At 35.5% G+C, this 19,801-nt stretch overlaps 2 protein-coding genes and 1 long non-coding RNA gene across 3 annotated transcripts; all 3 read left to right on the plus strand.

Annotated features, from left to right (window-relative positions):
• Positions 1–473: 473 nt before the first annotated feature.
• Positions 474–1,332, plus strand: LOC112029338 (uncharacterized). The gene is made up of 2 exons (XM_024062028.1): positions 474–839; positions 982–1,332. Exons 1-2 carry the CDS (start codon positions 474–476, stop codon positions 1,330–1,332), a joined length of 717 nt encoding a protein of 238 aa, XP_023917796.1.
• Positions 1,333–3,786: 2,454 nt separating this feature from the next.
• Positions 3,787–7,959, plus strand: LOC112002278 (uncharacterized). The gene is made up of 2 exons (XM_024034436.2): positions 3,787–4,187; positions 7,760–7,959. The coding sequence occupies exons 1-2, from the start codon at positions 3,938–3,940 to the stop codon at positions 7,942–7,944; spliced, it is 435 nt and encodes a 144-aa protein (XP_023890204.2). The 5' UTR covers positions 3,787–3,937; the 3' UTR covers positions 7,945–7,959.
• A 788-nt stretch (positions 7,960–8,747) lies between these two features.
• Positions 8,748–15,191, plus strand: LOC112002277 (uncharacterized). Its single transcript, XR_002881875.2, has 2 exons — positions 8,748–8,908; positions 14,866–15,191. It is a non-coding gene; the product is annotated as an uncharacterized LOC112002277 (long non-coding RNA).
• Positions 15,192–19,801: the final 4,610 nt, after the last annotated feature.

Raw genomic sequence — 19,801 nt, forward strand, 5'->3', positions numbered from 1 at the left:
TAGCAAAGCAAGCGTGGCGGCTTTTACATAATCACAACTCCTTTTTCTACAAAGTGTTCAAGGCCTGGTTTTTTCCAAATACAACTATTATGGAGGCCAAGGACTCAAGAATGGGATCTTATGCTTGGAAGAGTATACTTATAGGGAGGGATGTTATTAAAAGGGGGGCTAGGTGGAGAGTCGGTGATGGGAAAAAATTTAGTATTTGGCAAGATCATTGACTGCCAAAGAAGCACCCTTCACAAGCATTTTTCTTTCCATTGACAGAATTTGAGAACTCTAATGTGGACATCCTTATCAACCCAAACAGTAGGCAGTGGAATGAAGAGATGTTATATGGGTTGTTCAATACGGAGGAAGCAGAGCTGATCAAGACTATCCCTTTAAGCAGTGAAGCTTCAGAAGATGTCCTGTTCTGGCCTCACTCAAGCAATGGTTAATATAGCTGCAAGTCTGGATATAGGTTTTTAAAAATGGAAGAAGAGCTGCCTAATAAACCACAGGAGGTCACAAATGATGAGAAGCAGCTGTGGAATGGAATTTGGTCAATGCGAGTTCCTCCCAAATTGAAAACACTGCTATGGCGTGCTTGCCAAGAAGCCATGCTGACGAAGAGTGCTCTGTTTCGTCGTACCATCTCAATAGATTCGCTATGTGTCAGATGCCACGCCCATTCAGAAGATTCGATGCATGCTTTGTGGTTTTGCTCAGAGTTAGATTCGGTGTGGTCAAATATGGAGCTTTGGAGTTTCCAGTTTTTAGTTCAGTTTGTGACTTTCAAGGAGCTGTTATCGTTGTTAATTAAAAACAACCATCAGCCAGAGCTTTTTGCAGTTACGGTTTAGACAATCTGGAACCAACGGAATCAAGTTCGCCTTAACCAACCAGCGGACTCACTCCATCAGATTCCCAACATTGCAAAGTCCTGGCTAGCTAGCTGAATATCATGCGAGGCAAGTGGCTACTGCTACTCCAATGCAGTGGACTCACCGTTCCAGCACTCATTGGAGGCCACCACCATTTGAGCTATTCAAGATTAACTTTGATGGTGCTGTTTTCGCACATGATAAAAAATCTGGCATTGGAGTTGTAATACGTGATCACCAAGGATTAGTGATTGCATCATGTTCAAAACCGGTACACCAAGTATTACGCAGCAATGATATTGAAGCAAAAGCTGCGGGCTGGGCTCTCTCATTTGCTTTGGATGTGGGAGTGAAACGGGCTGTATTAGAGGGTGATTCATTGACAGTTATTAAAGGGTTAATGGAGGAAGAAAGTTTGCTCATACCAATGGGTTTGCTCAATGAAGATGCAAAACAGTTATCTTAGCATTTCGAAGAATTACTTTACTCTCATGCAAACAGGGATTGTAATGTTTTAGCTCATAATCGGGCTTGACATGCCACTGGCATTCCAGATTTGTTAGTTTGGATGAAGGATGTTCCTTCACATTTTTATAATGTACTACAAGCCGATTTATTAGGCTTAGCTGAATAAAAGCAATTTCCGTTGTTACTCAAAAAAAAAAAAAAAAAGATGTAATTACCTATATCTTTCTTAAAAATAAAAATGTAATTACTTATATATCGCCATAAAAATAATGACTTTGTAGTACCTTTTTTTGTTTTTTTTTTGTTTTTTGTTTGACCTATATTATGATTTTAGAGTAAACACAATTAAATTATGTAAGACTGTAATGCAAAACCCATGTTTTACCCCTCAAATCTCAACATGCCACATCATCTTATTACATATTTAAAAATAAGCACAATCACACCTAATATTTCTAATACCCATATATAAATCCAACTAAATTAAGAGTTTATTGAGATGTTACTATGTGTGGTAGAATGTAATGAATTTAAGTAAAATGTTGATAAGACAATTTCTTATTGGATGATGTAAAATCCATTCTTGCCAAATTCAGACTCTTAAATTTTGTAAGGATGTGGTGTAAAATTTATGTTTTACCCCTCTAATCTTAACATGCCACATCATCTTATCACATATTTAAAAATAAGTACAACCACACCCAATCAATTCTAATATCCATATATAAATCCAATCAAATTGGGAGTTTATTGAGATTTTACTGTGTATAGTAGGATGTAATGAGTTTTAAGTAAAATGTTGATATGACAATCTCTTATTAGAGATGGTATAAAATATGGGTTTTACATCACATCCTTATCAAATTCAGACTTTTACTTATATATACACAACTCAAAAAAAAAAATTGTGAGTAATTGAAATAAATTTAATTGACAAATGAGATGAATTCAAGTTATACACCTAGTGCAATTTTACAAAAGTTTCACCATTTTTAAACTATACATCCTTATTAAATCTAATGGTGATAAATCACTACTTCTCATGTCATTACTATAGAGTAAATAATTATAGATTTTAGAGGATATCCTAGCATTAATGATTGTCTGTTAAATTTTTTGTTTTCCATTTCTTTCTTCCCCTTCTGTTTTTTCTTTCTTTTTATTTTTTTTGGATAAAGTGATAAACACACCTGTGAACCTATATTTACATCCATCTCTTTGACCACCTTAAGTTGAATATTGTATAATTGTATGCACCATGCAGTCATGCTTATAGTTATCCTAGGCTAGTGGCAACTCTATATGCACTATGATGAGTCCTTTATGACAAGTTCACTCGTTGAATTTTGCTCTTTATAAGTCCCACACCAACTCTAATATGTCAAAGAGAAACTTAATTTCATAAGAAAAACTAGACTTGATGTAGGTTTTTAAGAAATAAAACACCATCTTAGGATTAAAATGGGTAAATTGCAAATTACACTCCTAATGTTTAGGAGTGTTTGAATTTTACACCTTAAAATTTTAGAATTTAGAAATTACCTTTGACGTTTCAGAATTTGAATTTTACTTCTTAAAATTAGGGGGTGTCTGGATTCTACATTCCTAAATTCTAAAACTTTTGAGTTAAAAATCTAAATATCCCAAAATTTTAGGGAGTAAAATCTTATCACTTTTAAAATTTAGGAGTAAAATTCAAATTATAAAATGTTAGGGGTGTAAAATCTAAATACCCCAAAGTCTAATGATTAAAATCTAAATTCCAAAATTTAAGATGTAAAATTCAAACAAATCCAAACTTTAGAGGCCTGATTTGGGGGAAATGTGCATAATAACGTTGAAAATCATTTGTATATAGTTAGTTAGGCATTGCTTGAAACTATAAGGGAAAGTAGACATCTCGAGTTTTAGAAAATCGAGATCCATTTACATAAATCTCGAGTTTCTAAAACTCGAGTTCCATGCAAAAAAATTTTTAGTTTTATCGCCCCTATAGTGGCGTTTTTAAGTTTTATAGTGGCGTTTTAAAACCCTATAGTGGCGTTTTTCTGCAAAATTTTTTCATAAATGTTCAATACTAGATTCAGGCAGCCCTATAGTGGCGTTTTTCTGCTAAATTTTTTTATAACTCCATTTTTAAGCCCTATAGTGACGTTTTTAAGCCCTATAGCGGCGTTTTTTGAACTCGAGTTTTTAAAACTCGATTTTCACTTGGATTTTTTTTACGGTTCAGGCCTCAAAAACTTGATTTTTATCTTGGAACTCGAGTTTTAGACACTCGAGATGCTAGTTTTCAAAATTCTTTTGCAACGTGACAACTAACTAAATTTTTTAATATTTATTGTTATTTAAAAAAAAAATTCGCCTGATTTGCAATTTACCTTGTAAACTTTAGACGCCTTTTTTAAGCAATTTCCCAATCTTATAAATATCATAAAGAACTAAACGACACAGCTACTTGCAGGTGGCGAGATTTAACAGAAACACAGACTCACTCTCCCCAATTGCAAATGCATCAATAATGTATGGTTTAATATTCGAATTCCAATTTCGAAATCTGAGGCTCTGATCACAGTCCTCATTTTCTACAAACAAAAAATCAAATGGAGGAAGCCTCAGACAACAACAACAACGTTGGCGATAGTACCACTGACGACGAGAGCACTTGTGTCGCTGTTCGAAACCAAAACCAAAACCAAAACGACAATCCAAATTCGCAACCTGAATCGGAGGCTGTGGCGAAGGGAATATCTTCGACGCTGGGCACTGTGATTAGCGACTTCGATTCCAGAGCTCAATCCACTCTCACAAGCCAGGACCAACTCTCTTCCTCCATCGATCGTCTTACCCGAGGTTACTTTCTTTTGGGTCATCTTAGCTTTCCTCAAATTTGTGATCTTTTTTTTGCCTATTTCGTTTCATTCGCATGCGTTTGTTGCTCTTGCGGCCATTGTAGTGTGACTTGTTCTAGGCTTTTATGATAGAATGGGGGAAAATAGTGTTTCACTTTCACACTCTTTCATTTGAAAATGTTTCACATGATGTCCACTCCAGATGTCAACTTTTTTGTTAGATCAATGTGAAGTGGAACAATCTGAACTTGCTTTGGATATATGAGGATCATTTAGAGTTGCTGGGTAACTCTGATATTACATTCTATATGTATACAGGATCATCTAGAGTTCTTAGGATAATTTCATTGCAGAGTTTTTTAAATATAGCTGTTAGTAGTTTATGTTTTGTTATGTCATCAACAGTTAAACAAACATTTACAAGCAATATTTAAACAAACATTTACAAGCAATATTTTGGCATTTATTCGAGTTATTGATGGTAAGGTGAAATCTAGACCACTCATTTAATAAAGGATTTTAAGAATTTTATGGTGGAGTTACTTAGAAACTTTATAGACACCTCTAATATCTGAACCCCTTTAAAGCAGGGTTTGAACTTAGGACCACTTACTCTAATACCATGATAATTTACTACTTGTCCTTACTCTAATACCATGATAATTTACTACTTGTCCCAAAAGTTTAAGTTATTAGGAAATGGTGAATTCAATCATATAATTGTTATTCTAACATTGAGTGCATGCATGTGTGGGTATATGGGTATAGTAGATCTTCACGTATGCCATCTTCGTTTAATAGGTTGTGGCGCTTGTGTTCCAGTAGGTTAGGAGTTGTTTGATCAAATTCTTCCAAAGTAATGGCTTTTGAAAAATTTTCTGGAAAGGGCATTGTAGGCTTGAGATAAAGAAGAAATATGGAGAGGGGTGGATGAATGGTCTAGTAGGTAAGGGACTTCTTCTTATGGAGTGGACTTTGGATAGGAATAAGGTGGTTGTATAGCAGGGCTGGTGGCATTTTTGGGGATTTACCTTTATAGTTTGTATTTCTTACATTTTTCAATATGTTTTTGGATGAGTACACTTAGAAGGTATAATGGGTAATTGGCTAAGCAGATTCATTTATGCCCTAAGCTATTTTTTTCACCCAGCAACATTGCTCAAATCCAAAAGGAATAATTTTGTTATCTTCCCCTGTAATCCCTTTATTACAAAGTCAACCTTAAACTCTACCACAACAGTATCTTGCTTATTGGAGGACCCATAACTGTGAATATTGGCATTGACTATAGGCAGGCGGGCAGCTTGAGGTTTGGTGCATAAGTGTATTTATATAAAATGCCTCATATCTTGAGCCAAAGCCAGTGTGTTATGAAGAGCATGACTCATCTAACAAGTAGAACAGAATAGTCTTTTATTTGTTATATTTTATTTTTTGGCCGATGGAACTGAATAGTATAAGCAGCAGTAAAATAATTGAAGGAAAGAAAAAAGTTTCAACGTGCAAATAGAGTAGAGACAGTTGAAACATCATGTGATTACTAGGTACCTTTTGGATGTTGTTCTTCTCCAGGTTTGGAATGCATGGGTTTATGCCAAATTTAGTTGTATAGATGTTTTCAGCTTGGAGTGGTGCTTTGGGGATTTGGAAGAAGTATACTTGCATGAGGCATCCTTGAGGGGAATGACATGGTGTCAGAAGTTGTGGAGTTATACATAGGCAATGCTAAAGATGGGAATCCTGATGATGCTATTCTCTTGGCCTCTTCTCAGTCCTTTTTGGGTTTTCTTAATATCTTGTGCTTATGATTTTGATTGATGTGTGTGTGTGTGTGTATATATTCACTTTTTTCACTTTTGCTGATTCTCTTCTAATGAATTACTTAACAAATTTAAAGAGACTGGTAGAGTTAGGCTGATAAGCCTGTAAATAATCAAATTTTTCTTAGAAGATTGCTTATAGTCATCACTTAGAGAATGAAAATTGCCCAACTGTTTAAGAGTAGAATGCATGTACAAGAGTATGGGCTACTGCATCCTCAGGACACAGTTCACTTGCTCCATATTTGATGTCTTTTATTCTAAGTGTATTCTGGTTAGGAAGAGGAAAAATAAATTTTAAACGCATGTTGATTTTGTACTCTTTAAGTAAATTATATCAAATTAAAATGGAGATGGCAAAGGTAGAGGAGGATATTCTATGTAAAGATTTATTTGCTATTCTTAAAGCACATCAATTTAAGTAAAATATGGTCTTACCAAATAATTCATTGAGTTTATGTGGTCTTGATTCCTAGTTTAGTTGTCTAAAAAATTAGATAATCAGGAAAAGCCTAAGACATCAAGGGTCACATTTGAAGGCCTATAAGACAGTGAAGTGTGTTTACTGACTAATTACAACCCATGACCTTTAATTACTTGTAGGCCCAAAATATATAAAATTCTTTTGAATTACTTCAGATTGGCATATAGAGCAAAACCAGCAATATACAGCCTCAAAGAATAGAAAGTTTAGGATTGGTTTTAGCAAGCTCAGTCATGCAAGGTCTGAAGAGGTCCCCGTCCTGAAATTGAATTGATTTCCAATATCTTTGCGATATTGCTTCTATTTTTTGCGCTGAAGCTTTCATTTGGATTCACATATTTTATCGTCTTAGCTTATTATTCTACATAAATAGCAATGCTTATAAAACCAAATCAGGAATCGCATAAAAAGAACTTTTTACTCACTGTTCTGATATTTCTCAAGTAATGGGTTATAATTACTATGATCATGAATGATGGTCTTAATTAGTCAATGGTTGAACCATGATAACTTTTTTTTACAAGTGAATAATTTTATTCAAAATGAAGAAGGGAAAGCCACTTTCGAGAGATGTGATTCTATCCCTTTCTAAAGAATACAATCACAAATACAAAAATTCTGTAAAGTCAACAAATGACATTGAGAGGATGCTACCCTAGGCAGTCATCTAATCATACAAGGACCTCAAAAGAAACTCTTTGACTACAAAATTAGGTAGCTCAACACCATCAAAATTCCTGTTTCTTTCATGCCAAAGAGTCACAGGTGGTCAATAGATTCCCCATTCCTCTTACACATACAATAGCAATGAATGGGTAATCTATTGCGCCAAAGAGTCAAAGAGTTTCTTTTGAGGTCCATCTAGAAGTTTTGAGGGATGTGAACATTTTATTCTCGAGATTAAGTCTTTCTTCTTTCATACTTTACTTGAGTTGAGTTTAGCTTTACAAACATTTTAACGTTTTTCTATATCTGGTTTGTTGGATCATTGTATTTTGGGATCTTGATTGTTTTGCACCCTTAGTACATTCCTAGTGTACTTGGGTCTATTTTGTTTTCAATAAATTATTCGTTACTTATTAAAAAGAAAAAAAGTGCCCCTTATGGATATTAGCAATAGATGAATGAAAATCTGAATTGCATTCTTCTTGATGGATGTGATAGTTAGATCCACTTTCTATGCATTGCCTTTTTCTTGTTGTATAAGTTGGAATGCTATGTTTGAGATTATTATATTGACTTTAAAAAAAATGTCACATCCTTTGACAGAACTTGATCAATTGTTAGAAGATGCACCCTTGCCATTCATTATGCAGCATGCTGCCAAGATTTCTGGTGTTAGAAAGAGAGTCTCATCATTGAATTCAGTTTTAAAATCCATACAGCGTCGAGTTGATAATATAGATCGAATGCTATCGGCGGGCATGCTACACGGTATCTATAATTCTTCCTAGACTACCTGTTATGTTGTCTTAATTTTTAATAGTCAGTGAGTTTCTTGCTCTGTTGATACCTGTTTCCTCATTTTTGTGGTATAAATATGCTCAGCAATCTATGTGATTCTATCCCTTTCTAAAGAATACAATCACAAATACAAAAATTCTGTAAAGTCAACAAATGACATTGAGAGGATGCTACCCTAGGCAGTCATCTAATCATACAAGGACCTCAAAAGAAACTCTTTGACTACAAAATTAGGTAGCTCAACACCATCAAAATTCCTGTTTCTTTCATGCCAAAGAGTCACAGGTGGTCAATAGATTCCCCATTCCTCTTACACATACAATAGCAATGAATGGGTAATCTATTGCGCCAAAGAGTCAAAGAGTTTCTTTTGAGGTCCATCTAGAAGTTTTGAGGGATGTGAACATTTTATTCTCGAGATTAAGTCTTTCTTCTTTCATACTTTACTTGAGTTGAGTTTAGCTTTACAAACATTTTAACGTTTTTCTATATCTGGTTTGTTGGATCATTGTATTTTGGGATCTTGATTGTTTTGCACCCTTAGTACATTCCCAGTGTACTTGGGTCTATTTTGTTTTCAATAAATTATTCGTTACTTATTAAAAAAAAAAAAAGTGCCCCTTATGGATATTAGCAATAGATGAATGAAAATCTGAATTGCATTCTTCTTGATGGATGTGATAGTTAGATCCACTTTCTATGCATTGCCTTTTTCTTGTTGTATAAGTTGGAATGCTATGTTTGAGATTATTATATTGACTTTAAAAAAAATGTCACATCCTTTGACAGAACTTGATCAATTGTTAGAAGATGCACCCTTGCCATTCATTATGCAGCATGCTGCCAAGATTTCTGGTGTTAGAAAGAGAGTCTCATCATTGAATTCAGTTTTAAAATCCATACAGCGTCGAGTTGATAATATAGATCGAATGCTATCGGCGGGCATGCTACACGGTATCTATAATTCTTCCTAGACTACCTGTTATGTTGTCTTAATTTTTAATAGTCAGTGAGTTTCTTGCTCTGTTGATACCTGTTTCCTCATTTTTGTGGTATAAATATGCTCAGCAATCGATGTACTACATTGCAATGCCTTCTGCTCTGAACAATATAAATTTATGGCACGTTTGGCAATTCCTCCTATTCTATACAACAAATTTGATATGGATCGTGGAAGACACTACTTTGTGGTTTGAAAATACAATGAAGAATTGGATTTTTTTTGTTCTTTTTATTTTGGGTTCTTCCTTTTGATGGTGGGTGGAATAGGTTGAAGTGGATTAGATATGAAAGAAATTTTAGAAATTCTACTAGTAGCCCTAAAATCATTGGTTTTAATATCTAGCCATTTTCTAATTTAAATATGCTAAAATCAAGGCAACAACATTTAAAAACTCATGTCAACTTGTTATGGTAAAGTTCAAAAATGGAAAATGTAATACTATTTTTTTTTTTTTGATAAGTAATAAAGATGTATATTCAAGAACACTACCTCATGCAGAAAGACATAAGGCAGAGATAAAAGAGTACAGAGGACGAAGATAAAAAACAGAAAGAAAAGATACTAATTACAAAGGAGAGAGCTAAGAAACATAGGTAGAGAATCACTAGAGGTGAGTCCTCAAGTCCTAGACCATTCAAAAAGGGTGCCACTGAACGAAGGCAATAGCTGGTTGTCAGAACTTTCCATGTCCTCAAACATCCTTCAATTTCGTTCCCTTCAAAGACACCACATTACGCATAGAGGAGCTAAATTCCAAATGCTAGATGAATGCTTTCCAAGCCAATTCCACCTACCAAAGAGAGTATCCGCCACTAATCTTGGCAAGACCAATGCAATCCCAAAAGATCTAAACACCAAACTCCACAACTGGTAAGTCTTACCACAATGCAATAGCAGATGATCCACAGTCTCCCCATTACAATGACACATAATGCACCAGTCAACAAAGTCCATCCCTCTACCCTTCAAATTCTCACCTGTAAGTATCTTATTTATCCCATATAGCCGTCCACACAAAAAAGGAAACATACCGAGGGGCCTTAACCTTCCAAACACCTTTCTAAGGAAAGATAATGGGCAATGGATCTCTTAACTTATTATAAAATGATTGGATATCAAAATCCCTTTTCTTCGTCATCTTCCATCGCATTCATTCTCCATTCTCAATTGAAGGTAAATTAGAACCCAAAGTACAGAGAAATTCATCCACAACACCCATTTCCCAATTATTTGGTCTCCAACTGAAATGAACATCCCAGCTTCTCTGATCTCCTATCCCCAACCGTTTAAGAGAAGAAGCCACAAATGCCTCTTTATTGGAGGCAATCCCATACACAATTGAAAAGGTCAATTGAAGTGGAGAATCCCCACACCATTGATCCGTCTAGAGCTTCACTCTATCCTCCACCCCTACCTCAAACCAAATATATTTACTTAAAATCTCCCAACCCATACGGATGCTTCTCCACAAACCACATCCATGAGCTCCTCTATCTAGCTTGGAGGTCCATCCCCTCCATTCTTCCCCAAACTTTAGAGCTACAACCCTTCTCCAAAGCCTTGTCTTCTCAACCCCAAACCACCATAGCCATTTCCCTAGTAAGGTTTTATTAAAATTAGTTAATTTCCTTACTCCTAACCCATCATTCTCCAGAGGTGCACACACCTTATCCCATCACGCCAAATGTGTCTTGGATTCCCCCCATAAGAAATCCTTTTGCAATCTCTCAATTTTATTGGCCACATGCGTAGGGATAGTAAAAAGAGATAAAAAGTAAGTCGGAAGACTAGATAATGTGCTTTTAAGCAATGTCAGTCTTCCACCTTTTGACAAATATATCTTTTTCCACCTAGCCAACTTACGCTCAATTTTCTCCAAGATAGAATTCCAAATAGTAGGGGATTTGTGGGACGCCCCTAGTGGCATACCAAGATAGGTCATAGGCAAAGACCTAATCCAGCAACCCAGAATCTCTGCCAAGACATGGATATTAGGAACCTCTCCAATGGGAACCATCTCACTCTTCAAGACATTAACCTTTAATCCTGGCACAGCCTGGAAACAAAGAAGGAGCATCCGAACATGTAGAATCTGCTCCACATCTGTATCACAAAATAGAATCGTAACATCCGCAAATAAAAGATGCGAGACACAAACCCCTCCACCTTGTCTACCATCGGCCCTGAAGCCTCGAAGTAAACCAGCACTTTCAGCTCTTTTCATCATCTTACTGAAAACCTCCATCATAACTAGAAACAACATAGGAGATAGCGGGTCCCCTTGTCTCAATCCCCTCGAACTCCCAAAAAACTCAGCTGGAGACCCATTAACCAAGACAGAGAACTGGACTGTAGCTATACAAGTATGGATCCACCTACACCACCTCACCCCAAATCCCATTCTCCTCAACAAATCTAGAAAAGCCTCCCAATTCACATAATCATAGGTTTTTTCAATGTCTAGCTTACAAATAACCCCCGAAATCTTGCTCTTCACCCTACTATCAACACACTCATTGGCAATAAGAACTTAATCAAGTATCTGTCTACTGCCCACAAAACTGTTCTGAGCCTTAGATATCAGATGATCTAAGACCGCTTTCAAGCGGTTTGCCAAAGCCTTAGCTAAGATCTTGTATACACTCCCCACCAACTTTATAGGTTTGAAATCTCGAATATTGGAGGCACCATTCTTCTTGGGGATTTGGGGTATAAAAGTTGCATTAAGAGATTTTTCAAACTTACTGTGTTGATAAAATTCTTCAAACACAGTTAAAACATCCCTTTCCACAACTCCCCAACAATGATGATAGAAGGCCATAGAAAACCCATCAGGACCTGGGGCTTTATCTCCTTCCAACTCTTTGACAACTCAAAGAATCTCCTCCTTGTCAAACCTCCTTTCAAGCTAGTCCCTCTCTAGCCCCTCGATTTGATCAAACTCCAATCCTTCCACAAAAGGCCTCCACTCCTTTGTCTCCTTGTACAAGTTTTTATAAGACTGAACTACTTGGTCCGCCATCTCTGATTCGTCCTTATAAATAACCCCATCCACCTCTAGCATTCTAATATGATTATACCTTCTCCTGGAATTAGCCACCTTATGGAAGAACTTGGTATTGTTGTCTCCTTCCTTAATGCAAAGCATCTTTGATTTCTGTCTCCATGAAACTTCTTCTAAAGAAAGAAGGTTCTATATTTGAGATCTCATCACAGCCCTCTCCCCTATCTCCACTTCAGAAAGGCCATACTCCCCTTCCTTAGCATCCAATAATTTCAAGGCTTCCAACAATTCTTTCTTTTGACGACCTACGTTTCCAAACACACTTTGGTTCCACTGAATAATGTCTCCTTTCAGAGCCTTCAGCTTCTCTCTATGTAATACTATTATTTAGTGACAAAAGCACAAATCTATATTCCAACGGCTAAGTGCATTTTTTTTTTTGTGCTAAATGCAATTGATATAAACTAGATTATAGACAAAAGCAATGGTGTACAAAATAGTTGTCTAACTAAAGGTAGACAGAATTTCGGATAATCATGAAAGTATGGTATACAAACATATTTATTCCAACTTGGTGAAGTGGGGATTGAAATCAAACAAAGTAATGTACCTTTGTTTCCAGTTTCTGTATTTAATCATAAGCCATGTTTTGGGTGTCTATTTACAACAACACAATCACAATGGGGGTCCTTTTAACAAACTTTCAAGTCTAAATCCATTTTATCTGTTCGTACATTATAGATGACTTCTACCTGCTTGAAAAGAGTTTAGTCTTTAGATATCTCTGTATCCTTACAGAAATAAAAGTGTTGTTTAATTAGAGCATGTCAATATAGTTTACTTTTGCTGCATAAGCTGTGGTTTGAAGATTATACAAAAATAAGCTAGATACATGACTGTTCCTTTTGGCTGAAGTTGCAAGACTAGATACAAAGTAAAATAGCCAGGAGTGGATTGTTGAAATAAATGACTGCTATCCTAGTCAGAATCACTAAAACTTGTCACAAACAGAGAAACAAAGGGCTGTACAATAGTCCTTATCCAGGATTACCCTCATGTAATCAAAGATATGACAAATAACTTCATAGTGAGGTTGACGTGGAGCATGCATATACTAACTAACCAAATTAACAGCATATGTCAAGACATGTAAAGATAAGGTCCAATTGTTGGTATCAACTGAAATCAATAAACAATTTACCTTGCTCACCATGAAGATTAACAGTATAGTCCATAGGGGTATTAACTAGCCAAGCACCCAAGAAACCAGTCTCAGACAAAAGATCAAGAACGTGTCTCTTTTAAGTTAAGGAAATACCCTAAGATAAATACAACGCAGCTTCATTCCCAAGAAAATAATGAAGAACACCCAAGTCCTTGGAATGGAATTGCTGACACAAATATGTTTTCAAATCAGCAATATCACTGAAGTCACTTCTAGTAGGGGTGTTCATTGGCCAGTGCAGCCATTTTTGGGAAGGATTTCTGAGCTGCACTGGTAGTGTCAGTGGCCTGAAAATGCCAATGGTAGTCACTGCCGTTGGAATGGTTCTCCAGTAGCATCGGCAACGGTTTCATTAGAGTGGTGACTCAATCTGGATCAATGAGCTTGAGAGATCTGAAACAACCCTTAAATTCAAAGATTCAAAACACAAATCAAACCTAAACTACCACATTAGATCCAAAGGGGAGAGAGCTTACCTGGGATCTCAAAAAAGAGAGAAAGAGAGATCAGATCAGAGCTTGTGAGTGTGGTGGCATCAAAGAGAGAGCAGATCAGAGAGAGGGAGAGCATATCAAAGCTAAAGGCTAAAATAGATCTGGGCTGGGGTGACTGAGAGTGAAGAGTGCTGAAAGGCTTTTTTTAAGTATACACACAGCGGTGCGGTGGGGCGGTTGAAATACAAGACCTACCACCAACAGACCGGCCAGCCAAGATCAGAAAACAGATACTGCCTCTGACCACTGCCCCAGGCACCGTCGACATCCTCCTTTGGCAGTGCAAACTCCGGTCAGATCGTCGGTGCCAGATCAGTGGTGTTCACCCCAAACTTCTAGAGATAATAATATAATCCACATAAACAATCAAAAAAATAGTACCAGCAGAAGAATGACAAACAAAAACAGAATGATCAGAAGTAGAACCTTGGAAAAAACCATACCCAACTACAACTGCATTAAATTGATCAAACCTTTTGCAGTCAATAGATTAGGTGTTCACCACTAGTAACATATCCTAGAGGTTGATCCCTGTCTTGCATCCTCATGAAGTTCGTCACAACAATGAATTTCTTGGAATCTAAACAACTCAGACTATAACAAAAACCCCAACCAACAAACCAATATGTAGTAGTACACACCAAACCAAAACAAGAATTAAATTCAACCAATGAGAAAGTAGGGGAAAAAAATTAAAATCAACTTAAAACTCACATCAGATGGGGTCCAAAGAAAAAAAAAAGAGAAAAATCATCAAATGATGTAGTTGCCAGATTTGGTGACTGTGCTGGTATTGATGTCATCTTTTAGCTTCTGACATCAACACACCTCTTTCATCTAACAACAATCTCCATATGGTTTTAGCACATTCTAGGGTTCAATCAGGACACTCCTATTCCAAGTTAAGTTGTAAATATGAAGATTTTGGGTTAAGAGAAAGTAAGGGGGAGAGAGAGAGAGAGAGTTGCAAAAAAACAGTGTAGGGTTTTTATCCATCAGTCCCTCATCGTAGGACATATTCCTATGCTAATATAAAAATAACAATAGTAATTCTAACAGAAAATATTTTTGGATTAAAATCTGAATCCTATTATACATATGGTTAATTCATTTTTGTTGTTGTTTTACTTTTTTTTCTTGGTACTTAACATGCTTGCAACTGAAAATGTTATATGCATCATGCAGAGAAGATGGCCTCTGAAAGTGCTGGACAACATTAGCGTCGGTTGCTTGGAATCTTTAGTACGTGTTCTATTTTTATTTTTAATTTTTTTCCCTCTTTCACACTCACATTCTTTGAATAATTTTTTTGTTGTAAATTGTAACAGTAAATACAAGATTATGAATCAAGATTTTTCCCTAGAAATTGCAAACTGAGGTTCTTGGGAAAATATTTGCTTTGGATGGTCAACATTACAAAATGGTTTTATATACTGACACTTGAACACGAAATTTGTAACATCAAAAGTATTTGCTAAATGACACTTTTGAGTGGATTAGGAATGTCTAAAGTTAGGGAACCATACAATTTAGAGTTCAAGCAATTCTCACCATCTTTCTTATGCATATGGTGCCACATTAGAAATATTTCCAAATCAATTTTTTCTTACTGTACCCACAGAGAAAAATGTTTTCTCCATTCTACACCCTCTGCATCTTCACTTATGGACTGATTATTTCCAATATGGCTATCGAGTACTTATTCACCATGGTCAAGGACAAGGCCTTAGTTGTTCGCTACCTCAATTTACCAACAATAGTATTGAGGGAATTGAGTGATGCAAAATGAGATGGGAAATCAACAAACCTAATCCCAGTTACAAAGTATTTTGGTGGGGAACCCAGCTGTTTGATTTAATTACAGGCATGTTACACACCATGTGAGACATTTTGGAGAAATTGACATTTTCATGGAATGCAGATTTCTTTAATATTTTTTTATTTGCTCTGATGGATTTCTCATGATTTGGGGATAAAATTATGGAATACACAATAGAAAGGGTGAGATATTGGAGGAGTTAGCGGTTGTGGGTTGACATGGTTCTCGATTAAGTGGACTTGGCTGGCCTTGTTAGTTGTTAGCCTGACTTATTTAAGCTTATTGGTTAGAGTACTTAGAGTAGAGAAACTCTTGAATTGAAAGGTTAGGACCCAGAAGTCAGTAATTCCTTGGAATGTCCATGACCTCGAGTTAAAATGACAAGTATTGTTTTTAACCTGAACTTAGTCAGGATGAAAGTTAAAAATTGTTTCATGTGTAGGGTGTGCAGTTAATCCATATATGATGTGTTGGGTTGGTTTTCTATAGATTGATGGGTTGGGTTGGGTCTTAAATCTTTTTTGAAGCTTAAGTTGGGTCAAGTTTGGGTTGACAAAATTTTTAATCTGAGTGACTTGACTAGATCCACACCATTAGTATTTAAAAAATATGTACTTATTTTATTTTATTTTTTTGATCTATGCTATACTAAAAATAAATGACCCAAAATTTTTCCTTCTTTATAATTTCCACCTACACGATGTTATGCATCAGATTGAAACTTCTAATTTGATTTTAGATTTTGAGACTTAGTTTAAATAAGTTTAATTTATTTTAATATTTTGAGATTTAGTTTTGATAAAGTTGAAATACTAGGTCTAATTGTGTAATTATAATAATTTATTGAATAATGATTTGATATGGTCAAATAAAAACTCAATTTTTCTTTATTAGGCCAGACAAAACAGCTGTAATCCATCCTTACGGGTTGGGTTGGGTTAGAGATTTTTAACCTTAGGAGATTGGGTTGGCTGAAAGTAGAAATATATCTCATGCACAGCTCTAATTTCACAAGCCTTAATATATTACAGTAATGGGAGTTCCACATTTTCACCATTTCACTATTTAACAATAGCTGCAAGTCTACATAATACTCAACGTTCTCCAGTACAACATGGATTGTGATCCATACATATTTGACCATACATAGTGCATGCATATTTGACTATACCCTTCATAGTTGATGCTACAGTGTATGTACTATGAGGTGAGCACCATACTGTGGTTGGAGTTATAACAGGAGTAGGAGCATGACGATAGGATGGGGAGAGCTCAAATGAGAAGCGTTGTAGAATTGTTGTCAGTGCCATTTTTGCTTCCATCATTGCAAAGTTTTGTCCAATGCATATCCGGGGACCCCAACCAAGGGGAAGAAAGAAACTTTACCCTTTGTTGTCTTTGAAATTTTGAAATTCCTTCTGAAAACCTCTGGCCTGAACTCTGATGCATCGTCTCCCCAAAGTTCATGGTCCTAGTGAACGAGGACTGTTGGTAAGCAAAGCATTACTCCAGCTGGTAAAGACAAATTGCCAAGTTTTGTTTTGTTGTGAACACTTAGAGCAAGCATAACTATTGCAGGGTACAACCTTAGATCCTTGTACAATATCATGTTACCTGTGAATTTGAGATGTTTTACTTTAGTTTGCAAGATTTATGGCATCAAGAAATCATTGTATGCAATAAAACAATAGTAAAATAAATAAAAAAAAGGTAGATTCAAGGGAATGGTACCCCTCTTGAAAATTGATATGAATGCCTATATACGCACACACAGAGTCATGCATATGTGCATGCGTCTAGGAAAAATTTTATGAATGTCTAGAATGTAGTTGTCCTCCTACAATTTATAAAGAATTAAAAAAAAAAAAAAATGAAAAACTTAGTTGAGAAAGACACTTCAAAATAAAACATAAATGATACTTACAAGTCATCATGTGTCGAAATTCTGATATGAGAATTATGGATTTGCATAGCTCGATAGATCGAGAGGTGTCGAGCTAGTGTTGAGGTCCACTATTTTAGCTTTTCTTCACTTATTTCTCAGCTCAATCTTCACGACTTCAATGATATCACTTGTTTTGATTTATCAGCACATTTCTAGGAATGACAATTTTTACATGACTTGACCCGACCTGCGAAATAGTAGGGTTGGGTTTAGGTTTTTAAAATAAAACCCGAACTGGGTTTGGGTCGGGTGCTGGTTTTAGTGATACCCAGCCTGAATGTAGACCTAGACTCGATCAGAATATAGTCAAATTACAAAATTGCCCTATATATATATATATATATATTCTTAACCCATTACCCAAACCCTAAACCTAATCCCCAGCCGCCCCTCTCTCTCTCAAGCTCTAACTTCCACTCTCACTCTCTCTGTCTCTCAAGCTCTCAATCTCACTCTCTTTGCTAGCCACCTAATCAATCTCAGCCGCCCCTCTCTCTCTCTCTTTTTGTCTCTCAAGCTCTCACCACGCAACTCACCCAAACCACCACAGCCACAACCAAGCCAAGAAAAAAAGACCTTCGAAAAAAAAATCTTCACTGACGGATCATCCTAAATCCTTGCCACTGACAAGTCGAAACTCTCGTCAATCACGATCCCATACAGCTCTGCCAATAGCCACCAATAGAAGCCTGCGACCTTCATCGCTAGCTGCGGACTCACATCACATGAAGCTATTGTTACGTTGAGAGCTTCATTTTCTTTTTCTCTCAGTAAAGTAAGGGGAATTTGTCATGTGGTTGGCTAGGTTTGCCATTATTGTGAGCCAAATTTGTTGAGTTTTTTTGTGTTTTGTTGGTGGGATTTTCAGATTTGCTAATTATCCTTCTAAGTTTGCAAAATTTTTGGGATTTGTTGGATTTTTGGAATGGATTGGTTTGTTAGATCTTGGCACCCGTTTGGATGCCAAGAAAATGCTGTAATTATTTTTATTCATTTTTTGGTTCGGTTTATTCATTTTTGGGTTTGGTTTAAGGGCCTTTAGATTGGCCCAAAAGTGGCATGCCGAGACGAGGCTTGCGGGGTCCAACGAGGCAGGTTTGGGTTTAGGAAAAAACCGTTTATTAAATGGGGTGGGTTCGGGTAATAGGGGCAGGTTTGGTCATAAAAAAACATGCCCTGAACTCGATCTGTTACCATTCCTACACATTTTGTGATATTCTAAACACATCTTAGATCTACCAAATTACAAGTAAAGTGCATTTTGTCAAAGAATATGTTAACACATAATGAGTATGACCCTAACATATTGAAAAAAAAAATGCATAAAAAAAAATATATTGCTTTTAAATAAACAACCGAGTGCAAAGTGATGGAATTTCAAAACTATAGCCTTTATAATTATATTTGAGATTTATAAAAACAATTAATAATGCCGTCTTAAATAGTTTCAGAATAATCTTTAAATAATTTTCAAATGCGATAACTTTGTGCGGGTAATATATATATATATATATATATATATATATGTAATTACAGGGTACTTTTCTAGATTTTGGTGAGGAAAGGTAGTTTGCCCTCATACTATAGATTGTAGATTTTATCTCTACAATTATTTGCAAAAACTTATATATTTACTATATTCATCATACGTGCTTTACATGTGCAACAATGCTTTTTTATTTTATTTTATTTATTTGTTTTTTTGTTTGGTGTTATGAAGCTTAAAAGTGATATATAAATAACTTTTTTTTTTTTTTTTTTTAAAGAAGGAGGTAAGGTAGCGTGGAATAATGTTTAAAAATAAGATAGAGAACCGTAAGAAGTTGAAACCCAATGAGACATTTGAATTTATTGATTGGGATAAGAATTGTGATAAGTAAACAAATTTAAGATTTGAACAAAAATAAGAATGATATACGTTAGTGTGGATGAATGGGGATTTATGATAACTGCATAGAATTTGGATAACAAACATTTAGGAATGTTTTAAAGAATTCAAAAAAAAAAAAAAAACTTAAAAATTTTAAGATAAGAATGAGTAGTTTTTACTTTTTACATGAGGTGGGTTTTTTCTTTTTAAAGAAGTAATTTTGTATTTTTTTATATAAAGATAATTGAAGTATTTGAATTCAAATAGATAACAAATATTGATAGGAATCAAGTATTTGAATACAAATGAGTAGTGAGAATAACAGTTTTTTTTTCCCCTCTTTTGTATGTGAGATAGTATTACTGTTTTAACCTTTTTTGCTTTTTTGTAGGAAAAGAAAAATTAAACTAAAGGGTATTTTATTTTAGAATTTGTATGAGGATATTTTGGTACGCTAAAATTATAGACAAAATGAGAGAATCCTCTT

This window comes from Quercus suber, unplaced genomic scaffold, assembly GCF_002906115.3.
Source record: "Quercus suber isolate HL8 unplaced genomic scaffold, Cork oak 2.0 scaffold_926, whole genome shotgun sequence".
Lineage (NCBI taxonomy): Eukaryota > Viridiplantae > Streptophyta > Magnoliopsida > Fagales > Fagaceae > Quercus > Quercus suber.

Bases quoted from the DNA above. Each gene is read 5' to 3' on its own strand.
- LOC112029338 (XM_024062028.1), top strand. From the start codon at position 474: ATGGAAGAAGAGCTGCCTAATAAACCACAGGAGGTCACAAATGATGAG. The intron at 840-981 runs GTTTAGACAATC...ACTCCAATGCAG, and splicing joins CAGAGCTTTTTGCAGTTACG to TGGACTCACCGTTCCAGCAC.
- LOC112002278 (XM_024034436.2), top strand. From the start codon at position 3,938: ATGGAGGAAGCCTCAGACAACAACAACAACGTTGGCGATAGTACCACT. The intron at 4,188-7,759 runs GTTACTTTCTTT...ATCCTTTGACAG, and splicing joins CATCGATCGTCTTACCCGAG to AACTTGATCAATTGTTAGAA.